Source organism: Sphaerodactylus townsendi, linkage group LG14 (assembly GCF_021028975.2).
Source record: "Sphaerodactylus townsendi isolate TG3544 linkage group LG14, MPM_Stown_v2.3, whole genome shotgun sequence".
Classification (NCBI taxonomy): Eukaryota; Metazoa; Chordata; class Lepidosauria; order Squamata; family Sphaerodactylidae; genus Sphaerodactylus; species Sphaerodactylus townsendi.
This window is the reverse complement of record NC_059438.1, coordinates 39,430,638-39,454,426: the sequence shown is the minus strand read 5'-3', so window position 1 is coordinate 39,454,426 and position 23,789 is coordinate 39,430,638. Positions and strand designations below refer to the sequence as shown.

The 23,789-nt window shown below is 44.6% G+C and overlaps 1 protein-coding gene across 1 annotated transcript in view; it reads left to right on the top strand.

The window, feature by feature from the left end:
- The window catches only part of AFAP1 (actin filament associated protein 1), a 78,805-nt gene that overhangs the window by 4,870 nt on the left and 50,146 nt on the right, over window positions 1-23,789 (top strand). Inside the window, exons 2-4 of the mRNA XM_048515362.1 lie at window positions 10,785-10,913; window positions 17,413-17,510; window positions 21,980-22,088. Coding sequence (XP_048371319.1) covers window positions 10,787-10,913; window positions 17,413-17,510; window positions 21,980-22,088 — 334 coding nt within the window. The 5' untranslated portion in view covers window positions 10,785-10,786. The remainder of the gene's footprint in view (window positions 1-10,784; window positions 10,914-17,412; window positions 17,511-21,979; window positions 22,089-23,789) is intronic.

Sequence of the window (23,789 nt, the reverse complement as noted above, 5' to 3'; positions counted from 1 at the left end):
CTTTGGCACTCCAGATGTTATGGTGTCACAGGAGGTGGTGATGGCCACTAACCTGGATAGCTTTAAAAGGGGCTTGGACAGATTGATGGAGGAGAAGTCGATCTATGGCTACCAATCTTGATCCTCCTTGATCTGAGATTGCAAATGCCTTAGCAGACCAGGTGCTCAGGAGCAGCAGCAGCAGAAGGCCATTGCTTTCACCTCCTGCACGTGAGCTCCCAAAGGCACCTGGTGGGCCACTGCGAGAAGCAGAGTGCTGGACTAGATGGACTCTGGTCTGATCCAGCAGGCTCGCTCTTACGTTCTTAATCTTCGGCATCTCCAGTTGAAAGGACCAGGTAGTGGGCGATAAGAAAGACCTCAGACTGCAACCCTGGACAGTAGCTGACACTCTGAGCAGACAATACTGACCTTGATGTGCTGATTCAGTATAAGGCAGTTTCGGTTTCTCATTTATTCGTTTTATTGGTTTCCCTTCCCCAATTGGGCTTAGGCCGGTGTCCAACATTCATTAAAACAAACATAACAATACATTTCCACAATGTATTCTGATGCCACTAATTCTATGCCGGGGTGACCAAACTATGGTGACCCAGATGTTCATGGACTACAATTCCCATCAGCCTCTACCAGCATGGCCAATTGACCAGATTTGTTTCCCTGCTCCTACATTCCTGCTGTCTCTGCTCTTATCAGAGAAATAAAGATCAATAGTCACTGGATATGTACAGTAGACAGGAAATGTAGAATACAAGCTTGTTTCTTGAGATTGCACGGCATGTTCAACTGAAGCCAAATAGCATAATATTGGTCAATGTTCAGTCTCGGTCGTCTCCAAGTTTTCTTTGCCATTTTCCTTGAGTAAAATCATAAAGGGGTGTTTAATACTGATGTCTAAGTGATTTGGTTCTTCATTCTAAGTCCCTTCCATCTCTGCATTTTTACCTGTCCTGTGAAATAGCTATCAGCCTTCTCTTCGTATTGTCGAAGGCTTTCATGGCCGGAATCACTGGGGCGTTGTGTGGTTTCCGGGCTGTATGGCCGTGTTCTAGTAGCATTTTCTCCTGGCGTTTCGCCTGCATCTGTGGCTGGCATCTTCAGAGGATCATGAACACGGCCATACAGCCCGGAAACCACACAACGCCCCACTGTTTGTCCTTTTCTTCCACCTTTCACGTTTACCTACAGTGCCGTCCTAAAGAGAGTTACTCCAACCTAAGTCCACTCAGTTCAGTGGGCTTAGACTGGAATAACTCTGTTTAGGATTGCCCTGTTACAGTTCATTCTTTATCTTCCTCTGGGGGTTCAAGAGTGTGGTCTAGCCACCCCATGTCAGTCCGAAAGGAACAACTGGGAAAACACGCAGCTGCCTTTTCTCTGCCCTCAACTTGCACTGCGGAGGCAGGAAGAGATCCCGCCTTCCCCAGGATGCTTCTGGGATGGGGCTGGAGGAGTGTGAGAACCCGACATTAATTGGCTTGTCAAAATGTTTAGATAGTTGACACTTGAACCCTTTGTGGTATCCGGTCTCCAGTGCTGTTAAGTCCCTTGCTTCTCACTAATCCTACACAAGTCTTGAGGTCAAACTAGACACGACAGAGGAAATAGGTCTCTCGGTCAGCTGTGGGCTGTCCCAATTCAAATTGAGGCCACACACAGAGGAGGGGGTGTGTGACACTCTTTCCCCTCCCCGGTTTCATCTATCAGATCTACTTCCTTGGCGCGGCTGTAAGCCCTTTAAAGGAAGAAAGTTAAGTCATCTATCTTTGCCTGCCTTTTTTCTTTTAAGGACTGGAGCAGCTCAGGGTCCCCTGTGTTAATTTGTGAAATGATGAGGGACAGGGGTAGTTAAACCTTTCACACACACACAAGCCTTGAGGTCAAAATTGATGTTTTGACCTCTGCACGTGAGCTCCCAAAGGCACCTGTTGGGCCACTGCGAGTAGCAGAGTGCTGGACTGTTAGATGGATCTCTGGTCTGGATCCAGCAGGCTCCTTTCTTATGTTCTGCGGATGTTACAGAACTCCCAGGGGGGTTGGGGGGTGGTTCTCGGACTGGTGCTGCGGTGGCAAACTAACTCCTGGACTGCCCACCGCAAAGCCCTGCCCCCTGACCTCCCTGCAGGCTGGCTCCTGCCACCCCAGGCCCTGGCCTGCAGGGAGGGGCTGGGCGGGGAGGGATTACGCGGGTGTAATGCCTCAGGCACATGCCATTTCATCATCACGCCATTACGACGCAAACAGCGCGGCGCTCTGGTGACATGGGGTACCGCATGTCCCCGTTAGCGGTATGCCACTGTACAGATGCAATGATTAAACCTTTTCACACACACACACCTTTCTCTGAATCACTGTTATACTTTGAGTTTAAGAGTTGGTGGGCACTGCAAGCGATTGCTGTATGGAACCAAGGAAAATAGCAAGGAACGTGACCTGCTTATATTACCATGTTTCCCCGGAAATAAGACAGTGTCTTATATTAATTTTTGCTCCCAAAGATGCGCTATGTCTTATTTTCAGGAGATGTCTTATTTTTCCGCTCCACAGCTGCATCCACTGGTGTTCTGTTTGACGGGCATGCTTCCAAACAAAGGTAAAACTTTAAGCACGCCTTTTACTCTTTCGGGGGATGCTTTATATTTAGCACTTCAGCAAAACCTCTACTATGTCTTATTCTCAGGGAATGTCTTATTTTCGGGGAAACAGGGTACTCACTGCATTATTTTATTTATGTTTGACTCAGTATGACAATAGACATAGACAAGCCTTGATTGGCATTCCAAAATACAATAAAACAATTGTCCATAAAAGTCAGATAGATACAGCAGCCATTCAGAGTCTTATCAATAGTTTAGTCCAAATGGACTCATCAAAAGTGCCATTCCTATACACCTCTCCACAGACCAGACTAAAAACCCGCCAACAGAGCCCAGGCATCACAACAACAGCAGTAGGTCAACACTCCAACTATTAAACACATAGAGTTTGTTAGGAGTGGCACCTAACACAGAACAAGGGATAGGGGCGCAGGAAATGGGCAAACAATTGATTTGACTCCCATAGGCTGCCATAGCCTTCAGTTGTCACCCATCTGGCAATCAATAAATAAAACCACGGTATTATCTCTCAATGAATCACCCACAGGTTATTTGACTTTTGGGTGACCGCGGATCCCACAGGTTGCTGGCAGAGGTAGGCACTGTATACCAGTAGCAAAATAGTTAATGTAAGCAACATTGTTGTTGCTATGATGATAGCAATCTAATGCTTAGTATCCATCTAGCGTTGCGTCTATAATCTTTAAAAGATATTTTGCTACGCTTTCGCAAAATTAAAACCCTCAACTCAGTATGCCTAATAAAGGTTATTGAACTTGAAAGAGTTGGTGGGAGGATCCAGTTGGTTTGTCTCATCTGCCCTACCTTCATTGTCGCAGCATTCTCATAGGTGCAACAGTATATCCTGCCTTGGGAGAGAAGAGAACGCACTGGCCCATTGGGAGTTGCGCTGCCCCTGTGGCCCCACAGAAGTAGGATGTTTATAAAAATGTCCAGCTTGCCTACTTATTTTGGATGCTGGTGCTTCTCTGTAGCTGCAGTGGTGGTAACGTGGACGCTAAGATGTGCCAGATCTTTTGTTCACGGAAAGCTGGCAATGCAGGTATAATTATTTATTTACTCTGCAAGGAACTAAATTGTGGAATTCACTGCTGGTGGAGGTAGTGAAGTCAAGGAGCACAGATGAACTAAAAGGGGATTAGACAGATTCATGGAGGAGAGGCATAGGTGGGATCCAGCAGGTTCTCACAGGTTCCCGAGAGTAGGTTACTAATTATTTGTGTGTGCCGCAGGGGGGCTGCCCAATGGGTGATTTTGCCACCGCAGATTTTGCCTCTTTAGCTACTCTCCTCCCTCAGCAGTAGCGTGCAGAACTTCTGGAAGTAGTCTAGCAGGAGGTGCACCGGGCGCATGGCAGCCTGCTTCAGCGGCATCTCGCTTTCCCACCCAAGGACCAGCTCAGCGGCCAAGGGCCCTTGCCACAGCCCTCGCCCAGGAATGCCTCCTCGCCGAATGCCCGGCCACGCCCCATCGTATTCCTCGGCTCCTAGCTCCCATTGGCGCTTATCGCCACAGTTTGAACCCCCCCACCATGGGTACCTGTTACTAAAATTTTTGGATCCCACCACTGCGGAGAGGTCTACTATCCATGGTGACTAAAGGGAGCCTCCATCTACAGAGGCAGCATCTGCAGAACCTCCATCTACAGAGGCAGCGAACCCAGCGTCAGGGAGCAACATTAGGGAAGGGCCTCAACCACAATCTCCTGTTTGTTTGGCCCTTGAAGGCAGCCAGCTGGCCGGCCACTGTGCAAAACGGGTTGCTGAACTAGAAGGACCACTGGCTGATGCAGTCATGCCTGCTAGGAGTACCCCTGATGAATTTGTGGGGTGGGTGTCTTTGAGGGTTTACCATATTGCATATTGTGCTGCCCGTTGGGTAAATATGTAGCTTTCATTCTGGGGCTTTGGAACGAATTGCAGTATCGATAACGGCTACAACCTCATTTTAAAAACATGATTTGAATCCATTAGAGACCAAAGAATTGGCTGAATATTTATTCAGCTGCTTTAACATCAGAGCAAAAGCAATTCGTCAAAATTATGATCAAATGTAGGTCATAACTGTGTTAGAATGTGGTGTAATGGGATACAAGAATGAAACACTTCTTCACGCAACGTGTGATTGGTGTTTGGAATATGCTGCCACACAGGTGGTGTGATGGCCACCAACCTGGATAACTCTTAAAAGGGCTCTGGACAGATTTCCATGGAGAAGTCGACATTTATGATCACTCAATCTTGATCCTCCTTGATCTGAGATTGCAAATGCCTTAACAGACCAGGTGATCGGGAGTAGCAGCAGCAGAAGGCCATTGCTTTCACCTCCTGCCTGTGAGCTCCCAAAGGCACCTGGTGGGCCACTGCGAGTAGCAGAGAGCTGGACTAGATGGACTCTGGTCTGATCCAGCAGGCTAGTTCTAATGCTCTTATTGTTCTAAGGATATTTGAGCTGAGGTTTTAGAGCTCTGTGAAACTTGATATAAAACTTTATCTGTTTGGATCATGTTTACCTTACTTTGTTTCTTGATAGTTTTTTAAATATTATCCCCCCTCCCCCAAGCTGAGGGTTAGGAAAGCAGGTATGTTTATGGGACTGAACAGTTATTTGATAGTAAGCCTTGCATTTGATAGTAAAAGCTGAGAAGGCACGACTCACGGGAAAAGACAACAATGCTAGGAAAAAGTTGAAAGCATTAAGAAAGGAGGAAGCTCGAACATGAGATGGGTAGACTTTGCAACCCATCTCAGTTTGAAAGTCCTGAGCAAGCAAGGGTGTTATTGGTAGAGTTTTGTGGGTGTCATTCGTTCATAGGATCACCATCAGTCACAAGTGACTCGTCTGACATATTTGCGTATTGTACGTTTTAAAAAATAAATTGAAAAAAATGTAGCAGAAGTAAAATTTGGCTCTACTTGAATGTGCACGCATGCATAATCTTGGGGGATCTTGGAGCCTTTGTAACATAGGTTTTGCTGTGACATGTAATACTGCAAGATTAATTTGCAGTATATTTTCTGTGGGGTGACTTAATGAGAATTGTGCCAGGCCATGTTTTCACTCCACACAAGGACTAAACATATTCAAATCCTGGAGTTTAGCATCTTGTCTAGACGATCGGCAGCCTGCAGCAAATGAAACTGGGCTTATTAAGATTGCTCCACCTCTCCCTCGATCCCCCCCCCCCACACACACACACATAAAAAGCTTTGTTAAGAACAGTAAAAGGGTAGCCATTCCCTCTTCCAAATATTTCTTGTGGATAGGGAAGGGGGCTCAGTTTGATTACTTCTGGCAAACTGATGTCTGATGTAATGTTCTCCTGAGACTTGTGTCTCTGCTACACCCCTCTGCATTTGGCACATACAAGAAACTTCCTTCAGTTAGGTGCGGTCTTCGTAGTTACAGTGCTGTGCCCCAGATGCTCCCAGTATCTAATGTCTTTCATTTGTTGAGACATAGATTTAGAAGAAATAGCATATAACCCTACTGGATTTTGAAGTATGTTCGTTGTGCGTCCTGTTGAACAATTTAGCTAATAAAAGGATTACATTTTGCACATTGAAACCAGTTTGAGTTTTGCTGTTGTTTCAAAAGGTGTTACTTTTAGAGCTGCTACATACATATAAGAAAAAATATTCAGACAGCCAACTAACAGGTATTTGTTTTTGAAGTATGTGTGGTGGTTAAGGTGTTGAAGTAGGAGTTGGGAAATGCAGGATCAAATCCCCACTTGCACCATGGAAGAGCTTCCTGGGTGACCTTAATAGTCACAGACTCTAGTCCTACTGGTGCAAGGATTTGGAATACAAAGAACTGAAAGAAATACCAGCGGCACCAGGTGGAGGCAGGCAATGGCAACCGTTGGAAGGAAGGAAGGAACGAAGGAACAAAGGAACGAAGGAAGGAACGAACTTGGAGTGCTGTGAAGTAACAACTCTTATTACCATTTTTTGGTTAAGAATGTATCCTGATGAATTGTGCAGTTCTTGACATCCCGGTAATATGTCTAATCCGTTGACCATCTGAGCTGCTTTAATGAAGCGTGTGTATAGTCAAGAAATATAAAATAGAATTATCTAGTTAAATAGCTATTGGCCTGATGGTGGAATCCCAGGAGACTTCCAGATAGCCATGGGATTCACATCAGTCTCCCCGCCAGCATGGCCAATTGGCCATGCTGGCAGGGGCTGATGGGAATTGTAGTTCATGAACATCTGGAGTGCCATAGGTTCGCCACCACTGAGCTACCCTAAGTACCAGTAAACTTACGTTTCCAGAATAAGCACGATTCTTGAGAGAAAGCTTGCTTCTGATACTGCATTTTCTCATCACCTTTCCCTACCCTGAAAAATGCATATGGAGAAGGTGTTTGAGCAGTGAATGGAGAATTACATCACAGATATCCCTATCTGTTTTTGGATATATCGGTGCTCAAAGGGGGTAGTGAATTACACTGCATATGTGTTTCACAGCTTTCCTGGTCCCTTTATGCAGAGATTGAGCAAGTACTTTGAAAGAAGACAGTGTACACCGATTTTAATTCTAACCTCTCTCTCTGAGGGGGAAGGCACTGAACTTCACTGGCAGATTTTCACCCTACCTTAAAAACAGCCATCAGTGTTCAACTGGTATAAGAATGCATGGCATAGAATTGTGAATTTCACGCATAACATGCACATTGGATTGGCGTAGAGGGTGAGGGGGCAAGGTTATGAAAGAGAGATTCTCTTCTGGGTCTAGCCTTCCCAGAGTAAAAGTGGATTGCCACCATAGATACTATGTTTATAGTGATTTCTTTTCTCTGAGCTCAGTAACATCGGGAGTGGGGTGTTTTGTAGCAGAGATAAGGCAGAAGGAAGATAAAGTCATGGTCGTAAAGCTACCCTATACTGTACTCCAAAGGGCATCTTGATAGCCCCATGTTTTCCTAGCGGCGTAGAGCATTGGGAAAAACTGTACAAGGGGAAAAGGTTAATCTGCTTCCTGCAGTCTCTGTCAAATTCTGCCTTCCCCATTGGCTAGCTATGAGAAAAAACAGAATCTAGTCAAGTCAGATGACCCAATTGGGGTTCTCCAATCTAATTTGTGTGGTGACAGGTTTGTTTTGTCCTAATTCAAATACCAAGTTGACGTCCCGGAACTCCTGTTTCACATGGCGTGTTCAGATGTGAAATATGCTGCAATATGATATTTGAAGCAAGGCCTCCACTAGATATGTTTCTTTATCACAACTGTTTTCTAGACAGTTGGCAGCTGCGTCCCCAGACGTGCCAAATCCCACAGTGACCATTTCCAGTCACACATTTCCTGGATAATGTTGGTGGCAGTCGGGGAAATTAATGCAGATTTTTCTCTCCTCCCCTCCATCACCCTGGAATAGTTAACTGTCTTTGATTTTATTGTCCAGAAATAGGCTGACACCAAAATATTTAAGAAAAGAGACAAGTATGTGATATTTTGCGTTCAGCTCAGGTGAACCAAGCCCATGAAAATATCCGGTAGAAGCACATTTCAAACTGAAAAAAATGGAAAGCACCTGTTTCATTTGTTTTTATTTATGAGGGATTCTGGGGTTTTAAAGGTTATTTGGGGCCTCTACACTAAAAGCTAGAAATCTATTGTTTGCAAAGGTTAGCAGTTGTATGATTTGCAAGGAAAATAGATGCATCTGTACTTTCTTCCGCTATAAGTCTTATAAATTTACAAATGTGCCTGTGTGAAGCATCTGGCAAGTTGAATAAAATGACAGCTTTGGGTGTGTGTGTGTGTGTGTGTGCTGTATACATATGCGCAAGCAAGTAACTAATAGCGGGATCTACAATAAATTGGTTCCCAAATGTTATTGTGCTCTGTGCTCAGCTGAGCCCGTTGGTTCAGGCAAGAGTGTATTAATGAGGTGAATGGAAGAGGCTAATTTTGAAAACGCATTGTGCTGGGAATAGGAATAGGCGTTTTATCTGTGCTTTGTTTAAACTTCCCGGCAGGACACACAGTTGCTCTGAGCGTGTCTTCGTTTTCATGAAAATTACCTTTCGATATTGGAGTAAAGGTCCCTTTAGTTAACATTCTGCCTTTATAGCAGCTGCCAGCCAGAGTCTTCTAGATGTTCAAAAGCAGGGCTTGAAGACAAACTCCAGCTGTGGAAATAGCTCCTGAAGATGGAGATTCCATGTGGTTAATATGAATAACATCAACTGATGGGCTGTTGCCCTCCGTGGCAGAGTCATTTTAAAAAAAAGTTAGCCGGAGTCGAATAGCATTGCTGTCCTAATAGTTCAGGAATTTGTGCTCTTATATCCAGCTATATATAAAAATATTCTTTTGACAGGTGACGTCTAAACATCCATTCAAAAAGACCCTTGTGCCTGATGGCTGCCTTCCAATTCCTAAATGTTTGGTTTTATTTCTGTTTGGGTGTTTCAGCTTTTTTCATTCCCTGGGGGTGACATTGCATTGTTAAGCTGTCAGGCTAGAATCTGAGACATCCAGGTTCAACCCCCCCCCTCCCCCGCTCTGCTGTGGAAGCTTATTTGGTGATCTTGTGCTGTCACTCTAACCTACTTCGCAGGGATGTTGTGAGGAGGAAATGGAGGAGCGGAGAACAAAGTAAGCTGTTTTGAGTTCCTGCTAGGGGGAAGCAAAAAAGTAAAAAAACCATATATTTGGGTGGGATGAACAGAATGAAACACCTTTATTCTGTGGTGGCCAACCTACGGCGCTCCAGATATTCATGGACTACAATTCCCATCAGCCCTTCCAGCGTGACCAATTGGCCATGCTGGCAGGGGCTGATGGGAATTGTAGTCCATGAACATCTGGAGCACCATAGGCTGGCCATCCCTGCTGTAGACTGTCAAGAAGAAGAAGAAGAAGAGTTTGGATTTATATCTCCCCTTTCTCTCCTGTAGGAGACTCAAAGGGGCTTACAATCTCCTTGCCCTTCCCCCCTCACAACAAACACCCTGTGAGGCAGGTGGGGCTGAGAGAGCTCCAAAGAACTGTGACTAGCCCAAGGTCACCCAGCTAGCGTGTGTGGGAGTGTACAGGCCAATCTGAATTCCCCAGATAAGCCTCCACAACTCAAGCGGCAGAACGGGGAATCAAACCCGGTTCCTCCAGATCAGAGTGCACCTGCTCTTAGCCACTACTCTTAGCCACTACGCCACTGCTGCTCCAAGCAATTGCAGTTGCGGAGAGTGAACTACCTACAATTTCCAATGATGTGAGTTACCTCTGGAGGGACTGCTCTGGGCCCAAGATGTCCACAGGAAAAGATGAACAGTACATTTGAATATGGCGTTTAATGATAGGAAACTTTGGAGTACTGTTACCTGGAAGTCAGGGAGCACGTAATCTCAGGCAAAGGCTAATACAGCAACGGAGTGTAGAATATCCCTTACTACTTTAAAAATATTTTTTCATAAGAATGAAAATATGGGCAAACCTTTTTTTTTTTTTGGTCATATCTTGAGTTAAAATCAGATACGGTTAGGGTTAGAAATTGAGTTAAAATCAGAAAGGGCTGACAGGAGATAAAAGTGCCAGCGTGGTCAAGTGTGCGGACTCTAATCTGGTGAACTGGGTTTGTTTTTTTTCCCTTCTCCTCCACATGAAACCTACTGGGTGACCTTGGGCCAGTCACAGCTCTGACTCCCACCTATCTCACAAGGTTCCTGTTATGGAGAGAGAAAATGAAGGCAATTGTGAGCTGCTTTGAGACTTGCCCTTCCGCACACGCAAAATAATGTGTTTTCAAACCACTTTCACAACTGTTTACAAGTGGATTTTGCTATTCCGCACAGCTTTAAAGAGCACTGAAAGCAGTTTGAAAGTGCATTATTCTGCATGTGTGGAATGAGCCAATGAGGCAGCAGAGAAAAGCTCTTCTTTGAGAACTTAGATTTGGTCCTGAGATCACCAGTTGGCTATACAAACCCTGTTCATATGGGTGTGAATATTTTCCCTTACCAAACATATGTCAATCTGTGCACCGTCCCTACTCACAGGAAAGCAGTAGTCCAAAATTACTTTAAAAGGCAACAGGTTTGACAGGTGTGAAGAGTACAGTTTTCTACTTTCTTTCTTTTTTTACTTCTGACTGGAATTTCTGTTCTTAACTGTTTTTATATTTAATTACTAAAAAAAATATTGTTTTTATTTCAGACATGGAGGAGTTAATAGTTGAATTGCAGCTGTTTCTTGAACTTCTGGACCACGAATACCTAACCTCCACAGTTAGGGAGAAAAAGGCAGTCTTGACGAACATCCTTCTGAGGATACAATCGTCCAAAGGTCAGTGTGAGATGGATATTATTTGCATGGAGCATGAAGTGAAGGGGAGATGTTCTTCGCATGAGGCACAGTTCTTTCCTTTCTATTCATTCAGGGCTTCTCAGTCTTCCTTGGTACTTGTCCACGTTTCCCTCCTATGTGTCACGGCAAAATGTGTTAGTTCTTTAAAACATATTCATACCACCTTTCTACTCAGCTAAGAGTCCCCAAGGCAGAAAACGAGAAAAAAAGAAACTTTTTAAAATACATAATACAGAAGCAGTGAAAAACAACACTGTACGCTAATCATTCTGAGCCTGTAGGCACATTTGGAATTCTGACATGGCGCAGGGGACATCACAACAAAACGGCTGCCACAAAGTGGTTGTCCCAGGAGGCAGAGCTGGCCAATGCTTTTGTTCTGCTGAAAAGGACAGTTTTCAACCCATGAGGAGTTCTGATAAAGATGGTGCATCGTGAATCTCTCTTGGATCCTCTAGATCAGCCATTCTCAACCAGGGTTCCGTGGTACCCTGGGGTGCCGTGAGCATGTCCCAGGGGTACCGCAGAAACACTACCGGCCCCCCTCATTTTTGTGGTGTCCCACCGGCGCCAACAAGGTCATGGAGCTGGCCCAGGGGCAGGGCCTGCCGCAGCAGTCAGCAGTTACTTTCCCCGCCCCCCCCATTCCTCAGTTAACGCTTCCTCTCACCCTGGGAGGGGAAGGTGGGGGGGGTGGCAGGGGTACCGTGAGATATGAAGAGTGAGGTCAAGGGTACCCTGACCTCGAAAAGGTTGGGAAACACTGCTCTAGAGACAAAGCACATCTGTTGTCTACTCACTTGTGGCTGTCCTGGGGGCATGTGTCAGGGAATGATGATGACCAGGTAGGGTATACAGGAGTAGGTAGCCATGCTGGCAGGGGCTGATGGGAATTGTAGTCCGTGAACATCTGGAGTGCCACAGGTTCGCCACCACTGCCCTAAGATATCCAGAACTGAGACTGTTCTTCGAACTTCACCTGGAACCTAACCTAGCTGCCAAACTCTTCATCTAGAAGATAAGGTTGCATCATAAGGAGCAGCAGTGGCGTAGTGGTTAAGAGCAGGTGCATTCTAATCTGGAGGAACCGGGTTTGATTCCCTGCTCTGCCACTTGAGCTGTGGAGGCTTATCTGGGGAATTCAGATTAGCCTGTGCACTCCCACACACGCCAGCTGGGTGACCTTGGGCTACTCACAGGTTCTTCTGAGCTCTCTCTCAGCTCCCACCCACCTCTCACAGGGTGTGTTTGTTGTGAGGGGGGGGAAAGGCAAGGAGATTGTAAGCCCCTTTGAGTCTCCAACAGAGAAAAGGGGGGATATAAATCCAAACTCTTCTTCTCTTCATCATGTTCTGGGTGGTAGTCAAAGACATTTTTATATAAGATTCCCTGCTGAAGCATATGGTGAAATGCGTAGGGATGTAGAAGATCAAATAACTTCTTATGGTGAAAGTAACTATTTTGGCATTTAACACCATCTAGAAGAAAAGTATGTTTTTCTCTACTATAAGGAATCATGAAGTAGCTTGCAATCACAACCCCTTCTCTCTGCACCAGATACCTTGTAAGGTAGGTACGTCTGAGAGAGTTCTGAGAGAACCGTGACTAGCCAAGGTCATCCAGCAGGTGTCATGTGGAGGAATGGGGCGTCGGACTCAGTTTTCCAGATTAGAGTCCTCTGCTCTTAACTGATTGAGTCTAGGGAGTGGTGGCAGACCTTGGCACTCCAGATGCTGTGGGACTGAGCTCTCTTATCAGCCCCTGCCAGCATGGCCAATTGGCCATGTTGGAAGGGGCTGATGGGAATTGTAGTCCATAACATCTGGAGTGCCAAAGGTTCGCCACCACGGCACTATACCATGCCAGTTCTCTAAGAAATAATGTACTGCAAAATTCTTTGGGGGTAGCCTTGTTTGTCTGACCACATCAAGAACCATCCAAAGTCAAGACTAGGGCATAACATTTCTTAGTCCAGAGCTGCATCATCAAGAGCCTAAATGTGTTAGTTTTTAATTGGCCCCAGACTACATTGTTTTTATGTATGGTATGTACCAATTCTTGACTTTCAAGTCAAACACATCATTTCCAGCATATATTAGTACAGTTATTCTAAATCATCTGAAATTGTAATAATTATAATTTAATTTCTGCTTTTTGAAACTGACCCTGCCTTTAAAGCTAATGTGGTTTTAGAAACATCAAAAGCTATATTGTTTTCCACATTTGTTCCCTTATATCCCTCTCCCTCAAGTCCATTGCCAAATTTGGAAATAAAATAAGAAAAGGAAGTTTGAAAATCTCTAGTTGTTAAAGTTAGTATCTTTCCTCATGAAGAGGCTTTGTGATATGAGACAGCTCCCTCTCATCTGTGAAACAAAATTCCTTTTAATTACTATAATTATATTGGAAAAATGTAGCCCTGGCTCTACTTGTTCAAGCTCCTTTAAATCTGGAATACTCCTGTTCCGGAAAGGAATGGCTCTACAAAAGTGTCACATTTCTTTGTATTGGGTTATTTCTTCCTTTCTTTGGAACCAGTGTTATGCCCTCTGCTCTCTGAACTTGCATTTCCCAACTACTTTCTCGGGCTAGTAAATGTGAGGCTGTTGTCCTCTTTGGAGACATTTCCTTTTTAGTTATCGAGTTAACTGTCATCTTGACCTTCTTCTCTTCTAACCAGATCTCATTTAACCCCCAGCCTATTTGCAGGAGTAGATGGGGTTTGTTCTGTATCAAATTTAGGTGCCTTCAGATCACATCCTACATAGCTTGCAAGGATAGGAGAGATTTCTGAGAAACTACAGAGAGAGGCCCCTGATGAATGCCCCCCTCCAACCAAAGAATTGCGTCAGTTAATAGCTCCTTCAGGGAGCCTTCATGTCCACTGTTACATTTGTGGCTATTATACCAATCTCCTCCATCATCTCAGACCTTTTGGCATGCCTAGCAACCAGCACCCATTTAAGAACGTAAGAACATAAGAACTAGCCTGCTGGATCAGACCAGAGTCCATCTAGTCCAGCTCTCTGCTACTCGCAGTGGCCCACCAGGTGCCTTTGGGAGCTCACATGCAGGAGGTGAAAGCAATGGCCTTCTCAAGGTTGCTGTGCTCTCAGTCACCTGGGTCTGTTAAGGCATTTGCAATCTCAGATCAAAGAGAGGATCCAAGATTGGTAGTACCATAAATTGACTTCTCCTCCCATAAAATCTGTCCAAGCCCTTTTTTAAAGCTATCCAGGTTAGTGGCCATCCACTCAATTTCTCCTGTGGCAGCATATTATTCCAAACACCAGTCACACGTTGCGTGAAGAAGTGTTTCCTTTTATTAGTCCTAATTCTTCCCCCCAGCATTTTCAATGAATGCCCCCTGGCTCTAGCATTGTGAGAAAGAGTTTAGTAGAAGCTGCCATGGTGCCTATAAAGTCCTCACTCTTGGAGAGACACATCTTCCTTAACAGGCATCACTGTCTTCTTGCCTTTGCTATGGAACACACAAGAAATAGTATCCTGTATCACAACTTGGGTTGTGAACCTCACAGGTACAAGACTCTGAATCTTGGAGATATGTGTCTTCACCCAAGGCCTTTCTACTCACACCGGCCCACTGCCCAGAAATCTATTTTCCCATTATTTCAGTCTGTTGATCCCAAGGTGAGAGCTGTTTAAATCTGGCCATCAGTGCCACTCTTTTTCTCTTAACTTCAGTCCAGCCCTCACCTGGACTTGCTCCCAAGTTTGCTTGTCAGGGCCACAAGAGACATCTTGGACAGATTCTGCTCAGGTCGGGTGGGCTAGTTGGTCTTCGAGGTCGATGGTCCCTAGAATGCAGGTAAACCAGAACTTCACCAGCTGTTTCTATCTGCCTCTCCTTGTCTGATGCAGAATACACTTTCAATCCACTTTCACAATGGTTGTCACGTTCATTTTGCTATTCTGCACAGTAAAATCCTGCTGCAAAGTGGATTGAAAGTGGATTGAAAGCGCATTATTCTGCATGTGCAGAAGGGGGCCATGAGATTTGTGGCTTCTGTACTATGACACAAAGGTACATTGGGTTCCCTGGGGAGAGAATTCCATTATTTTGGTGTCATGACCAAGAAGGCCCTGTTCCCAGGGGGCCATCTATAACGTACAGGCGCTTATTATACTGCGCTGCCACCAATGTAACGTAAAGGGGACACCACCCTGACTGGGGAACACAGATACAGACAGAAAGAAAACACTGGAGACAGATTTTAAAATGAACAAAACTAGCAAGAAAAATGTTTATTTTAGGGGCTCTGACAGGAGAGGCTTCTCAGGTGATTTGAGAGGTTTCCCCAAAAGTTTTTGTCGGGTTACAGAAGGCAAAACTTATTTCTTGAGATGTTACCTCACAGACACTAGATGGTCTACATGTTCCACACACACCCTCTTCTCGCTCATATACCCCAGTAAGTCTAAGTCTGAGTAGGACTGGGCACACACTCAGCCACTCTCCACCCTATCAGGTCCCCCTTACTCAGGCCTAAAACTCCCCTTCGGGACTGGGACTTTCTCTGGTGACTGGGTTTAGAACCCAGGGGACAGGATACAGACCATGTCTGGGCAGGCTAGGCTGCCAGGCACCTGAGGCGGCAAGGTTCACACTCCCACCAAGACTCAGGGCCTTCCACACACACTCCCCTCAAGCTTCCTCAGCTTGAGTCAGGAATCCCCTTCTCTTGTCAGAGAGCTGACAGACTGCCCAACTCTGCTCTACTCTCTCGTGACAGTGACTCCCATCAGCACTGAACTCCACTCTCCTGCGGCTGTAAGCATACCTGGAATCCCCCCTAGCTTTTTTCCAAAGTTACTGGACCCATACTCTCAACCAATCAGGTCGGGTTCTCTACTTGTGGAGCCCTTTCTCTTCTTTCTGGCTGTTGCTAAGGCCTTCTCCTTTGGCCTGCTGGTAATGCCCAGCCCTTCAGGGTGGGGCAAGTTCGTTACACCATCCGTCTAACCTTAGGTGGCTGGGGCACTCAAAGCAGGGCCTACGAAGATCAACATGCTGGTTGGGTAGGTCCTTTCAGGAGTAGATAGTCCTTAATGTACGTGAGCCACATGCTAGACCAGCATCTTATTTTGGGCTGGAAGCAAATTGGGAATGCAGCTAGAAGTCAATGAGAGTGAACCACAGCGGTTCAGATGTTCATGGATACTATTACCATCATCGTTTCGCCAGCATGGCCAATTGGCATTTAGCATTTAGCCAATTGGCCATGCTGGCACAGACTGATGGGAATTGTGGTCCATGAACATCTGGAGTGCCATAGGTTCGCCACCACGGCTGTAGGTGGAACAAGTAATATGGTCCCTGCAACCTGCTCCAGTCATAGCATTCTGCTTCAGTTATAGCTTCTGAAAACTCTTCAAGGGCAACCCCCTGCATTCCACTAATATAATCTAGATGTTAGCAGAACATGTATAACCATGACAAGATATATAGATATAGATATATAGAGATAGATTAGAGAGAGAGACAGAGACAGATATATATATATACACACACACACACACACATACAGAGAGAGAGAGAGAGAGAGAGATATCTTGTATCAATCATTTTATTGAAACAAACTTAACACTACTTTATATGCTATAATATTTAAGATAAGACTCTCCATTAGTTTCAATTCATATTCTGGACTTCTGTTCAGTTAATTTTGCCATACAAAAGTATTCTCTAATTTTAACTTCCCAGTTCTCTTCAGTAGGAACTCTTCCAAATTGTATTCTGGGTCTGTTATATCTCAGTGTTTCTAAGCCCCCAAAGTCAAAGAAGCCATTATCCATAATCCAGATTGAAGATGCCAGTCACAGATGCAGGCGAAATGTCAGGAGAGAATGCTGCTAGAACACGGCCATACACCCCGGAAACCACACAGCACCCAAACATAATCCAGATTATTCACCTGTACACAGTGGCTATTCTCTTTCATTGGTATTCTCATGCCCAGTGAGAAACCTCCACTCAAGATTGAAGTCCTCTGGAGCAGAACCCAATACCTTGGCCCTCAGCCCAGAGACCATAAGCCTTTCTGGATCTCAACCTTTCTTGCCACATTCTGAGTGTCAGAAACCTTGTATTGGTTGCAGATAACTTATTTAATATTTGTCATTACAGCAGTATGGTGTGGTGGTTAAGAGCAGTGGACTCTAATCTGGAGAACTGGGATTAATTCCCCACTCCTCCACATGAAACCTGCTGGGTGTCCTTGGGCCAGTCACAGTTCTCTCAGAACTCTCTCAGCCCCACTTAACTTACAAAGTGTCTGTTACGGGGAGAAGAAGGGAAAGGAGTTTATAAGCGGCTTTGAGACTCTACGGTTGAGGAAAGCAGTGTATAATAACCAACTCTTCTTATTTTCAGAATTCTGGAAAAGTTCAGAGGTTGTGAGCGACAGAGGAGAACGCTCTTTATCTGGGTCAAATAACTTGGTTTCATTTCCTTTAGATTTTGAAATAAAATCAAATGTGCAGAAACAAGAGGTGGCCAATAACGTGCCCGCCCCTCCTCAGATGCCTCTTCCAGAGATCCCTCAGCAGTGGCTGGTGAGTGCCCCTTAATTATGAACCAAGATCTCTTTCCCCACTTTCTTCAGTGATGGCGAACCTTTTCGAGACCGAGTGCCCAAATTGTAACCCAAAACCCACTTATTTATCGCAAAGTGCCAACATGGCAATTTAACCTGAATACTGAGGTTTTAGTTTAGAATAAATGGTTTGCTCCAAGGTGTGTGTTACTCGAAGTAAGCTTGATTAAGCAACCGTGCAACGCTTGAAATGGGTGAATCACGACCCTAGGAGGGTTTACTCAGAAGCAAGGCCAGCCTAGATATGTGTGTGTGTGGGTATGTGTGATTTTCCGCTTCCCTTACATGATGAACTCTGTGCGGCGTTCACAGAGAGGACTCTGAGTGCCACCTCTGGCACGTGTGCCATAGGTTCGCCATCACTGGTATAGAGTTTGGAAAACCACTTAACCAGTTTTCTATTTATATTTGTAACCTGCCCCATTGAAAAGATTGAATACATAAGGTTTAAATAAAACAGTGTGTTGTTAAAGTACTATTGAAATCATATCCTTTTTTTTAAAAAACCCAGTTTCCAAAAACTAAACCAGAAAATACAGGTAAATAAAAATTAAAATATTGTTAGTGAATCTTGATTCCATTGTCCTTGTATGAGATCTTTCTTCAGACCCCTTTGTTTCATCTTTACAATTACCAAAATGTACGGTAATCTTAAATTTCCTTGACATTTAACTGAGACCCAGCACCTGCGAATGACTACCAGGTAACTAAGTAGTTCCTTTGTTTCCCCACAAGAGCCTGTTTATTATATTATGTGCCATATTTCCCCCCCCCCCCTTCATTTCTTTGTTTGATGTAGCAATTTGTCTCTTTGACTGTAATGGATCACACAGCAGGTTCATGTTCACACTTAACTAGAACCGAAATGAAATGGCAGGTTGAATGATCTGCAGCTTATGCTTCAGTGTTCTTTGAATATTTTATATCTGTATTTGATTATACTAGATGGTACTTGGTTCCAGCGCTTGATCTTTTGAGAGGTTTGCTATTTGATGCTCAATAGTGTGTGGTATTTGACAATAATATTGACATATCATCATTATTTTCAAATATTCATCATTATTTTCAAACAACATTAATATCTGCCAAGGAATCTCGGTGTTTCTGCTTATTTGCAGATAATTCTGCCACACGTTCTTGGTAGTCATGTTGATAACCATTGTAAACTAAGAACGTGACCTAGAACACGTCTAAGTTTCCCTGTAGTGACAGACAGACTTTGAGGTGTTCTTTGTGGTGTTCAGTTGAGATGCCCTTGATAAGTTTTCAACAAATCTGAAATTCTCCAGGAAATAGCGTGAAAAGACCCTGGAATCTCATACTTAATGCATTTATTGGCAGGCTTCCAATAGTATCTAATGTTAGTTAGTATTTAATAGCTCACAGATAATGATTTTATAAAATCTCTGAAGCCATCCACAGCCATTCGTAGGTGCCATGATAATAAATATTGGGAAGTTGACAACCTAAAATTCTGTCTTGGAAGCTCACAAAAAAATCACCCCTCAAGAGATACCAGTGAGTCTAAAGCAGGGGTAGGGAACCTGCGGCTCTCCAGATGTTCAGGAACTACAATTCCCATCAGCCCCTGCCAGCATGGCCAATTGGCCATGCTGGTAGGGGCTGATGGGAATTGTAGTTCCTGAACATCTGGAGAGCCGCAGGTTCCCTACCCCTGGTCTAAAGCATCTGAATTTTGGGGTTGAATTTTGAATTCATATTTTGCTTTGAAAATGTCACACTTGGAATTGAGAAAGATGGGGATTTTGAACAGTTGCAAGTATCAATAATTAATTTCAAGTTCTTGTGCTCTCAAATGACCTAGCAAAATAACCTGTGGAGATATTGGAATATTGGATCCAAGTATGTTCTTTATATTTAGTAAGATTATTTGCCAAAAATGCACACTGCCACCATACGTGAATACAACCAGTTTTTTCTTTAACTCCAATGCCTGCCTAATCCTTAGAATGCTGTAATACCACTGAGAAATCAGATTTTATCCATTGTAGTGATCATGTTAAAGCAGCTAAATGATGATATATTTGGGGCAGCATTCATCTTTTTAAGGTATTTTACAGGATGACTTTTGGGTACCATCTTGGATCATACCAGATGGTTTTATAGCCCATGAATTCTGCTGATGAAGTTCTGTGTAATTAATGTTTATTTTAACATCGTCTTTCTCTGGGGAAGACAGTAACACAGAGTAAGCCAACTTTTCACAATTATTTGTACTCTGGAAGAGTTTTTTTGAGGGGGGGGGCAGAGAAACCAGTGAAATTACTTACAAACAAACGATGTGATCTAACCAAAGTCAAGTCCAATTTGTTTTACAAACATTAACAAAATATACAAAACATATAAGGCTACGTTATCTTGGAATGTTGCATTCTAGTGCCAAAAATTGCTTTCCAAAATACATATTCTCCTCCACATGCTGATCCCTTAAGTGAACATAATTAATCAATTTATTCATAATAGTAATACCCCAGGCCCTGCAAATTCAATTTCCTAAAGTTGGCACGGTTCACTTCTTCCAGCATTGAGCATTTATAGCTAAGATTAAATGACTTGGAAGCAGTTCAGTGTCACATTTAGAGACATTACAGGAAAAACTGTAATCTCTATGTTCCTGGAACTTCATTACTCTTTAAATTACAAATAATTTGCTTAAACTTTTCAGAGCTGATGTGAAACTTGCCTCTACTTTCTGTTGACATAATTCAAGGGTTTAAAGAACCTTGCATTTATCCAAAATAAACAAAATCCAACAGCACCATAAAGACTAACAACATTATTCCAGCATAAGCTTTTCCAAGTCGGCGCAAACGTCATCAGATTCACGGGGACATATATTAATTAGGTTGATGTTTTTGTGTTCATAACAGAACAGCAGGTTGGGGTCGGGGTGGCAGGGGAGGGAAGAAGTATAAACAGAGACCACTTTAAAACCAGACCTAATAAAAAGAGGAGTCAGTTCACTCAGAACAGGTAAGCAGTACCCACAACCGATACTACATGAGCAAAAGAGGATTAACATAACATTTCAGTCAAGATAAACAGTTGCATTAAGAAGTCACAGAGAGTTATGCAGGATAGAAACGTTTTTAGTGAGTGAGGAATCCCATTCCTTTTACAAACTGGAGTGAGTGAGAGTGAGATGGCTCCCAATCTTGATCCTCCTTGATTTGAGATTGCAAATGCCTTAGCAGACCAGGTGCTCGGGAGCAACAGCCGCAGAAGGCCATTGCTTTCACATCCTGCATGTGAGCTCCCAAAGGCACCTGTTGGGCCACTGTGAGTAGCAGAGAGCTGGACTAGATGGACTCTGGTCTGATCCAGCTGGCTTGTTCTTATGTTCTTAGAGAGAGAGTGTGTGTGTTGGTAGTATAATCTTGAATTTGTTAATGAATTCTAATTCAGAAGTTTAGCATTGGAATTCTCCTTTGAAGTCCTGAAAAGAGTAACTTTTAGATTAGCAACAATGCCCCAGGAAGATTACTGACTGACTTCTGGATATTGTGATTTTTAATGTCAGGTTTGTGTCCATTTATTCAGACTGGACCTGTTTGTCCACTACAGAGGTAGAGAGACATTGTTGACACACAAGGTCATATATTACATTGGAGGATGAGCAACTGATGGACAAAGTTGGGGGCCCTGTTTGTTGGTGTAGGTCTGATTCCTGAGTTTGTGCCTGTCAGACGGTCCATGGTTGTATGTGAGTTGTTTTACTCTACTCCATAGGTGTCAAACTCATGGCCCTCCAGACGCTATGGACTACAATTCCCATCATCCCCTGACATCATCATGCTGGCAAGGGATGATGGGAACTGTAGTCCATAACATCTGGAGGGCCACGAGTTTGACACCTGTGCTCTACTCAGTAATCAGTCCCCCCCTCTGAAGAGACTGATGAATTTTTGGTTCTTTCCCTTGAAAACTTTTTCCAATTCCAGCCTTCCTTTTCTGTTGCTTGAACGCCAGTTTGACATTTTTCTGCATCGAGTTGACACTTCAGGCATTCAAAGAAGTGAGCTCTGACATTAATGCTTATGCTGGAATACATTTTGTTCAGTTTGGAGGTACTGCTGGACTACTGTGTAATTTAACCGAGTCCTAGAACCTAGTCCTAGAGCATAGGTGTCAAACTTGTGGCCCTCCACATGTTATGGACTACAGTTCCCATCATCCCCTGCCAGCATGATGCTGGCAGGGGATGATGGGAACTGTGGTCCATAACATCTGGAGGGCCACGAGTTTGACACCTGTGTCCTAGAGGATGCGTTGTGTGTTCCAGTAACACAAAAGTTGGCACCAAAAAGATTCCTTAAACGAGGCCTGAATGCAGATTAAACCGTATTTCTTATTATACTTTCCCACCCTTTGCTGTGGATTTAATTACTCCGCCTTCCTTGTATTTAGCTACCAGATAGCGGGCCTCCACCGTTACCTTCGTCATCCCTTCCTGAAGGTTACTATGAGGAGGCTGTTCCCCTCAGTCCGGGAAAGGCTCCTGAATACATCACATCCAGTAAGTAAAATATATATTAAGAGAGTGCAAATAAAGTTGACTTTTATGGCTCTTACAGTAAAATTGGAAAACCACAAGTTTAAATCTTTTGACTTAATTATTTCTTCAGAACTATCTTGCTCCTGCCAGCTTGACTCTGTAATGTCTCTGTGGTGGGTCATAACCGAACGTGGAATGCTTAGAAAATGAGAAGCTAAGATTGATTTTAATAATAGGAATGGTAATAGATTTCTGCTCACTGAAAAGAAAAAGGGCTTTAGTACGTTAGCTGATGCATTATAAGCACAAGTGAAGAAGAAGAGTTGGATTTATATCCTGCCTTTCTCTCCTGTAAGGAGACTCAAAGGGGCTTACAAACTCCTTTCCCTCCCCCCTCCCCCCACAACAAACACCCTGTGAGGTGGGTGGGGCTGAGAGAGCTCAGAAGAACTGTGACTAGCCCAAGGTCACCCAGCTGGAGTGTGTGGGAGTGCACAGGCTAATCTGAATTCCCCAGATAAGCCTCCACAGCTCAAGCGGCAGAGCGGGGAATCAAACCCGGTCCCTCCAGATTAGAGTACACCTGCTCTTAACCACTACGCCACTGCTGCTCCAGTCCAGTGTAGTTTAAATTAGTAGAAGTCACAAGGGGATTGGTCATGGGAGGGGATAAATGCTTCAAGCAGGCCCCAGCCAGTGAAGAGGTGGGAATATCTTAGCACAGGAGCCTAAGCTGCCAGAGATAAAGGACGTTATCGAAAAGGCGAGGCAGAGGCTGTGGCAGAGGAGCGCTCCAAAGGAGCTTGGCTCCAATCCCTTTGCCTGCTGTGAGGCTGATGGGAAGACAGAAGGTGTGGCGACCAAGAGGGACAAGGGTGGGAACCCAGTGGGAAAGGTGTCCTGACAGTAGGATCACTTAGAACACATATTAGGAAGGGGTAGAGCTTGGTATTCAGAGATTTCCTGGTTCAATCCCCAACACGTCCAGTTAAAAATGTCTGGTAGTAGGTGATGTAAAAGTTGGTGATTTGAAAGATCTGTGCCTGAGAATCTGGAGAGCGGCTGCCAGTCAGAGTAGACAGTACTGACCTGGATGGATCGAGGGTCTGCTAAAGGATGAAGAAGAAGAGGAAGAAGAAGAAGAAGAGGAGGAGGAGGAGTAGTTTGGATTTATATCCCCCCTTTCTCTCCTGCAGGAGACTCAAAGGGGCTTACAATCTCCTTGCCCTTCCCCCCTCACAACAAACACCCTGTGAGGTAGGTGGGGCTGAGAGAGCTCCGAGAAGCTGTGACTAGCCCAAGGTCACTCAGCTGGCATGTGTTGGAGTGCACAGGCTAATCTGAATTCCCCAGATAAGCCTCCACAGCTCAAGCGGCAGAGCTGGGAATCAAACCCGGTTCCTCCAGATCAGAGTGCACCTGCTCTTAGCCACTACGCCACTGCTGCTCTTGTTTGTGTCTGTGTGTGATCATTTTGTTCCAAAAGTACTTGTGTGTGTGTCTTCCGAATGCTGTTCCGACATCTGGAACTGGCCAACCTGTTAACCAGGCAGCTTCCCGCCAGAGTTCAACCAGATGGGGCAGTCCTGGTGACCCCGGCGGATGGGGGAAGCCCACTGCCATAGCTGGACCCACGGCCTGGGCTGGAGCATCTGCTGCAGGCACCTCTGGGGCCTCCAGCTCCGCAAGCGCCCAGGACAGCCCCAGTGGAGTGGGAGCTGA